The 8417-nt window shown below is 38.1% G+C and overlaps 1 protein-coding gene across 1 annotated transcript; it reads left to right on the top strand.

Moving 5' to 3' along the window:
• The first annotated feature begins 4691 nt into the window (after positions 1–4691).
• Positions 4692–7619, top strand: LOC140278023 (leucine-rich repeat-containing protein 51-like). The gene is made up of 4 exons (XM_072372912.1): positions 4692–4743; positions 5226–5431; positions 5715–5863; positions 7496–7619. The coding sequence occupies exons 1-4, from the start codon at positions 4692–4694 to the stop codon at positions 7617–7619; spliced, it is 531 nt and encodes a 176-aa protein (XP_072229013.1).
• The last annotated feature ends 798 nt before the right edge of the window (positions 7620–8417 follow it).

Raw genomic sequence — 8417 nt, 5'->3', positions numbered from 1 at the left:
CAGACAGTAATTCTCTAAAACAATCAACATCTTTATTCATTAAGCATCTTAACAATTACAGTTTATTGTCATTATAACACAAACGTGTTGTTGAGATATTAGATGATGATTGGGAGATTGAAAATTTGTATATTTATTCTGAAAAGAAAAAGAATAGGTTAAGCAATCAACCTTTTCAAACAGCTGTGTTATGATGGTGCACTGTACTGGTACTCGTAAAAAAAGGTATTTGTGTCTGTACTATGAGAAAGCTGAATTATCAGTGTGCTAATGACTTGACCTCCTTGCTAATACTAAAAACAGAAGAGAAAGTGGAAAGAAGGAGAGCCAGAGATGGTGACAGGCAGAAGGTGAGGAGATGGTTGGTGAGAAGAAAATGAATGAAGACACGTGGAGAAACTGCGGCAAGGAAAAGGGGGAGAGACTTTTTTTAAAAAGTGCTGTTATGGTCTATCACAGCGCACCTGACAGACAGGTCCACACACTTGTATTAGAGGACAAGGGAGAAAGATGAATGAGAAACCGATAGAATAGGTATAATGAGAAGATAAAATAGAGTAAAGGCAGGGAGGCAGGGAAGCAGGAAAGATACGGGAAAAGCCTGAGAACTGTGGTGGAAAATGTCATATGGTGTGCATTAGAAAAAGATTGCCTCTGGGTGCCTTTGAGCAAAACAAAATATGGATTGTATCAATGCTTTTCTTTTTATTGTTTGTGCTAATGCAGTTCTGTGTCCAGGTCTTTCTACTTTTATCGTAAGTGTATATGCTCAGATATCAACCTTGTATGATTGTGTGCGTGTCTCCTTGTCCCCTTGGGCAACACAGAGTTTCCTAGAGGGCATAAGTGATGTGACATCTACCACTTAATCCACTTGTCTTGTTTTACAGAGAGAATGATGCAATCTCTGCAGTCTTTATGTATTGTCAGACGTATCATCAGATTTACTAGACCCACAACGGCGAAATATATAATACAAGAGGTTGCTATATTCAATTTTGTGAAACTTAAAAGCATGTGTGTGGCTGCACATTTGCAAGGCTCATACGGACGATTGTTTTAATGACAGTGATTTTACATCCTACAACTGTTGGGGCAGCTAAAGAGCAACAAATTTACTTTAAGTCAAACTCTAAGTCACAGCACATGACATTTTTTAGTACAGTAGTTCCTCTTTATTTAGATCTGAAAGCCAAGGTTTATCATTTTCCAGACCATTCTCACTCCAACAGCAGCCTGCACTGCTGTAGCATTTGTCATCAGTTATCCATGTGGCAGGTAGACAGTGAAAAATTATGTGTTTCCGTGTCAATAACCAAATGCAGTCTTTGCATATTGATATTGTGAAGCAAGGTATTTTGAATCAAACCATCAGGTTCCTAAATTTAACCAAGCAGTTTTTGTCACCAAAACTAACTAGTAGGGTAAGTGAAAGAAAATAGTAACAAAAAAAGTTAAAATAGAACGGAATGAAGATAAAACTGAATGTGCCATTCTCAAACTCAAGTCTCATTGTGAGTCCTCGGTCTATCTGGCACCCGCCTCCAACCACCTAATGGGACCTTTATGCTGGTATGCATCATAATGCTATTAAATATCCACAAAAGCTGTGCAGAATGGGTAAACAATACCGACACACAGACAATAATGGGAGACAACTACATATTTATGCATTCTGAGTGATATAGCCCTTATTTTATCCATTCATGAACTAAAAAAAGTCTGGAGGTCAGTAAGCCCTTGGAACAGCTTATAAACTATAGCATCACGACTTAGTTATTCTGAAAACATTTTTTTCTTCAGGTGGTTCACTTCACCTTTCAATTTAATCTAATTCTATAAATATTGCAAACACTACATCTTTTTCCTGTGGAAAATCATTCTGGGTACCTTCACTGGCCAGAAAAGATGTCCTCGTTACCTCTTTTGTGATTCACAAATGTCAAACAGGTGGCCCAGACCCACATAAGTGAGTGCTTTCACACATCAAACCGACATCACGGAATAAGCTCAATAATTACAGAGTCACTAGTTAGAGTGGCAAGTTCTTTGATGTGGGCTTGTCACTGCAAACATGAGGCTTGTGTAAAAAAAAAAAAGACCTAAAGAAATACTGATACATGACATATCTATGATTTGAACACAGCTTTTTATACGAAGATGATTTTGCTTAAGTGTATGAGCAACTGTATGATAATAAGCAAGTATGGGGAGTGAAACGCAACACAGATCTGATGTAAACATATTTGAGGCGGAGGTCGAGCACAATCCGGGACAATTTTGAGAGTCCAGCCGGATGCAATTTTTAGCTCTCAAAAAGAGGACATATCCGGGCAAAAGAGGACATCTGGTCACTCTTACAAAAATACATGGTGTTGTTTAATTCTACTTGTAACAACTTAAAAATCATGAAATCCTAAGCAAGCAAATCTTACTGGCACCATTCCATTTTAATGTTTAGGGACTGTGCATTATTCAAATGCACAAACTAAGTAGTAAACTTTTAATGTCTGTGACTTTCAGTAATTTTGTGGCTGCAAGTAAATTAATTTACTGTACACTGTGAAAGTCTGCAGTGCAGCCTGAAATTGTTCCAGTCTTATGGCTTTCTGCTCGCTCAGACCACATGTATTTGCAAATGCTATCATAGAGAGAAATTAATGGGATCTGCCATTACTGAGGGCTGCTCCAGCTCCGCCAGTCCTGCACATTGACATTGGACAATTATGCAAAACCTCACATTACATTCCAAGACAGTCTTTTTTAATTAAACATTTTTTACTATTTTGACTGTGGGAGAGGTTTTTTTCTTTTTTAACTGAAGTGACATAGGCTTACCCAGAGATGTTCATATCACTGTAACATTTAGATTTCCACCTTACCGAACGGTGACCAAACTTTTTAAACTATTTTTCATCCAATTATATATTTCTTTGCTGTGTTCATCAGATGTCTCAGTGACTCCTGATCTAAACCTTTGACGGAATTCATGACACTTAGCCTCTGATCAGAGATGTTCATCTTTTCTCAGTATCAGTAATCCATTTTGAGGCCTACATCGACTGTACTATAAAATCCCCAAAACTATTGCTGCCAAGCATCTTCAGCTTTGCACTGTTCTGTTAAACAGACTCTGTGCATGGGTATTAGTTGCAAAGTGATGAAAGTGTGTCACCCGTTTAAAAATTCAGGCCTTCTCATCTAGTTTCTCTCTTTTCTTTATTCAGACAAAATTACTGTTTCCTGAGGTATGATTTAATACATTTAACCATAAGTAAACACACACAAATACACACCAATTATACTTGTCTCCAGCATGCTCTACTAAGTGTCATATTGGCAATCTGTTCACACATATCCTGATTCAAGCCACTGTGTACGTCTCTGCCTGTGCTTTTGATCTGCAATTGTCTGCTTGCTTTTTATTCATGTTATTGAAGGACTTATTGTACTCAATGATAAGACAATGTGCTTTCAACAAGAAAAAACAAACAAAAAAACACATACTTAAGGAAAAACTCAGGCCATTTCATTTTCCATCATTATCTTTTTTTCTGCCAATATCAGCATTTCTTATCCTCCATTTTCTCTGTAAAGATCATATTTGTTCATTTCTAAGTGCTCCTATTCATTTTCAGTCTGCTGTCATCTATCCCGGAAAACGAAGGCAAATTGCCTTTCGCATGCGGAAAACATTCACCAGGTACTAATGCAAACCTATGATGCTTTTTTTGTGACAGTTAAACAGCATTTTTATTTGTTCTCCCCATTTATGTCTGATGAAGTTTCTCTGGGACACTATTTTTGGTGTGCCTTGTAACAGTTTTCTGGTGTACGACATGATTTATTTAATCAATGCTTCAGAATTCAAACAGCAATCCAAATTGGATGAGTGATATTGATATTAAAATGTATCTGAAATAAATTGAGCTAAAGACAAATACACGTTCTGTGTTGCGGCCATCCACCAGCCCAATTTGTTTCTTTATTATTGTCCTTGTTGATTAATAAAGTTGACAGCCATGCAATAGTAAACAATCTGTCAAGAAAAATCACAAGACAAAAAAAAACAGTAGAATAGGTGCACAAGGCACATACTCATTATTCGTTATTTTTGTGCCTAGAAATGAAAAATGGCAACAAATTGTCCTGGTAACAAGGCAGATCTAATTCAGTCAGGACTACTTTCATCAAAAAAATTATTATAGCCACTTGGAGTCATTATTGTAGCAATTCATAGCATTTTATATTTATAGTAGCTATGCCTCTGTTATGGGACCTGTCCACCCTTCCTTGTTTAAAAGTGGAATGCCTGCGGCAGCAGAGACCCCAAAGGAGTGAACGAAGCAGCATCAATGACAACAAATATAACACTGATTAAGTCAGACACAGTTTGAGAAGAAGGTGCTTGGGTGGAGGTAGGTTGCAGAGCAGCTTGGAGAGAGAGCAGCAAAAGGCAGTTAAAAGCAGCTTTAATAGTCTTCTGCATCAAACCTGACAACTGAGAATGCGTAGAAGGAAATGAGAAGAAAAGTATGAATTTAGAAATCCATTGCTAGGAAACTAGTGTTTACATCCATGTGTTTTTGTTTGAACGTTAACTGGTCTGGGAGTTCCAAGCTCAGTGTCTGCATTAGTTTTTTTTTTTTTTTCAAACATTTGCTGTTTGACACGTGTGAAGACCTTCAGACATGTATGGTCCTCCAGTAGATCTGTCTTTTAAAGGCATCACCCACGTCACAGGTAGTGTCATATTTTTTTTAGTTTCTTCATTTTACAGTTGGAAAAGTTATTGTGCTTGGATTTTATTGTTTCATGGGACCTTTGACTAGAGTACGTCAACATTTCTTATAAGAGTACTTTACAATTGAAACGTGTTACTTTTAATCTGTTTGTGTTTCATGTCAATAAATACCACTATTTTTTACTGGTCTTTCTTGATATGTTAAGTACTAACAAAGGCCTGGTGTATTGTCTATTCTAATCGACATGCAATGTTCTAATTAAAAGGGTATTAGAAATTTTTTTTAAAGTCACATTAAATAACTTTTGCGATTCCAAAGAGATCAAGAAGATTCCTTATTTCTACACCACTAAGCATGTAATGTAATCAACATGTAGTCACTGCAGTGCATCACTTTGATGGCAGAAATAGAGATGCAAATATTCAAGAAAGAAATTGCTGGTGTGTTTAATTGACTGTAATTGCTTTATTTGTGGTTTAGGCGCGCTGTCAGAGGTACCCCATAGTGGCCTGCGCCCTTTAAGCACAAACTCAGAGAAGAAGTACCTGAGCCGCTCTGTGCGGCTCAGCAACAACAACATCACAGACCTCGTTGGCCTCCAGTTCATGCTCTCTGGCTTTCTGGCTCAGCCGGCACAGCTCGGCTGGCTGGACTTGTCCTTCAACAAGATAACACTTGTAGATTCTGTAAGACTCAGTCTTCTCTTGTGTTTTTTGTGTACTTACACACTTGTTCGTTTGCTTCTTTCTTTTGTTATCTTTCCATTTTTCTTGTCTGTTTTCATTGGCAACTTTTCAAAAAGCAGTGAGTGGACATATATTCTGTGAACATTTCTCAAGAATGCTCAATTTTCACAAATCTTCGCACTGGTGTTTTCCCTATGAAACTTTTTCAGTATTATTCATGCCAACTTAAAGTTTGGTATTTAATTTTACAACTTGCCAGAGTAACAGCCTGCCTGTGTTCCAGATTTTGTGTGAGCTGCAAGAGTTGCGGGTGCTATATCTTCATGGCAACAGCATCTGGAACCTGACAGAGATAGACAAGTTGGGACAGCTGAGGCATCTGCACACCATCACACTACATGGAAATTACATAGAATCCAGCAACAGCTACAGGTGGCAACCTAATTTACTTCACAACTATTTTCATTTTAGGTTAATCAAAGAACATTTTTAAGTGACTTTTCAGATGGCTTGAGATGCAAGAATACAACTTTCACAAAGAGATAGAGTTTGTCCTGTAGAGCATATCTGAGCCCTGTGGTCACCTGTGGACAGTTCCAGCTTTGTCAACTTTCTCAATTACTGTTACTATCAACATTTAGTGTTTGACTGATCTGCCACCACAAATGGGCATTTCTTTGTTCTGACATTTCTGTCTAACATGTCATAGCCCCATGCTCAGAATAGACAGACAAAGCTTAACAGGGTGACAGTTTTTGCCCATAAGAGTGATCTATGGTGGTCTATACCTACTTAGGGATGGAGAGGAGGGGTAGACTAGGTTGCTAGAACATCACAGGGCCACACAGAGACAAACAACCATGCACAGTCACACTCACTTGTAGTGTGAGGGTGGTAGGAAGCCTGAGTAACCAGAGAGAACCCACACATACACACAGAAAACATGCAAATTTCACAGAGAAAGGCCAGGAACCAGAAACCCTCTTTCTGTGTGGGAACGGTGCCCACCACCATGCAGCCTGTGATATGCTACAAGACGTAAAAGGTAACTGACCAGAAGCTCCTAAAAGTTTGAACAAGCAGAACTAGAGGAGAAGGAGCTATAGTGCTTTAACAGATACTGATGAAAAATAGTAAGAAGTCCCTAGGTTTTATGAATTTGTAGTTCCTAGGATATGTTGCCTTAAAGGAGCATAGGAGCATATGATTTTAATCTGCCGTACAAAAAAGGTTTGCCGTCTTAAAGGCCTAAATCCCACAGACCAGAGTTTGACTAAGATGCATAATGAATGGGGTCACAGAATAAACCCCAAGCACAAGAAGAATCTGAACTAGGTTTGGATTGTGCACATATTCAGGTCACCACACTTGTAAAGGATCCGTAGTTCTGTATTAATGAACACTTCCTCTAAAATGGGTCAGAAAGCATTTAGATTTGCTAATTCTCTGTACAAACTGGCCCAAATCCACATACCAAAAACTTCACAATTTTCATGAGCTTCACTTTTGATATACAGCTTCCACAATCCAGCCAAATGTGCTGATACTTAAATTTCAAGAGCAAAAGTAGAAGTACTTGCTCTGCAGAAAAAAAAGAAAGAAATCGCCTCTGCGACTGATATATTGACATTATATTGTTCTAGTGAGATAAGAGTGCCAGTTAACAATAAGTGCCTTTTTGTCTTTGTTGTTTTAGATAGTGTTAGTCACCCTATCACCGACAAATTGATTGATAATAAAAAACCTGAGTTGAGTTAAGCTGTGCGGCAGGAAGAAATGGTCAATCAGCATCCACCAAAAGAGTCATGAACTTCAGAGAGCTTGTCTTGCATAACAGCAACAGTTCAAAGGAGTGCCACACTGCACTCTGATATTTCACATGCACTTTTTTTTAAGTTAATTTTCATTGCATTTCATGCATAATTATTACTTTGAAATAGCAGCAAAGTTTGGTCAAGGTCTCCTCTGAATAGTTGAAATGAAATCTCCTTAATATGGTGTCAAAATGTCCATGGAGAGCTGTGTTTAAACATAATTTAATGTGTGTGTATTTTTGTGTTTTAGGAATCATGTGATTTTGCATTTGCCTCACCTGAAGAAGATGGATTTCAGTCTTGTGACACGGGACGAGCGGGTCATGGCACATTTTTCGTGTCATCGATCCAAGCCTGTCCAGAAAGCCAACTGATTCTCAACGTTTTTTTGAATAAAATGTTTTCACAAATGTAAAATGTAGTCTTTTTTTCTGAAGGCTGATTTATGTAAACAACTGACCACAAATCCTTTTTCATAAGAAACAACATTTTTGATTATGTGATATGTTAGGGTTAGACACTTATTTATACAGATATGACACTTTGAGAGTTCTATCAGAGTGGCAAAAAAACATATATAGGTCACCCGAACTGAATCTAATATAGTAAGGCCTTCTGTCAGTTTCTGCAGTATACTGTATATTGTGCACATACTGTGTGATGGTTGCACGGTGGTGCGTCTCTGTGTGGCCCTGTGATGGACTGGCGATCTGTCCAGGGTGTACTCTGCCTCTCGCCCAATGACAGCTGGAATAGACTCCAGCCCCCCAGCGACCCTAAATTGGATTAAGCGGGTATAGAAAATGGATATACTGTGTGTAAGTGTAAAGATAGGTTTATTTCATTATAAGGTAACTGCAATTTACAAATTGCATGTATGAAAGGACACACACTGACACACATAAGAATGTGATATGTTCAGTTTAGATTGCAAACAGCTTTGGGCCTCTGTTATTACAGTCTGGTCTTGTTAAAGAAGAAATGCTGACCATACATCAGCTCTGAGGCAGATTTACTGCCAGTCCTCTGGGCTCTATTTGTTACAGAATTAGTGTATCAAAGTTTGACTGAAACATCTTTAATTGGTGGGATGGAAATGTCCCTGAATCAGTGTAGAGCATGACACATCAGAGCTGACCACTAAAACCAATACTAATCAAATCAAAGGTTGA

This window comes from Leuresthes tenuis, unplaced genomic scaffold, assembly GCF_036924035.1.
Source record: "Leuresthes tenuis unplaced genomic scaffold, fLeuTen1.0.hap1 SCAF_20, whole genome shotgun sequence".
Lineage (NCBI taxonomy): Eukaryota > Metazoa > Chordata > Actinopteri > Atheriniformes > Atherinopsidae > Leuresthes > Leuresthes tenuis.
Note: the sequence above shows the minus strand (reverse complement) of the source record. Positions and strands in the feature narration are given on the sequence as shown.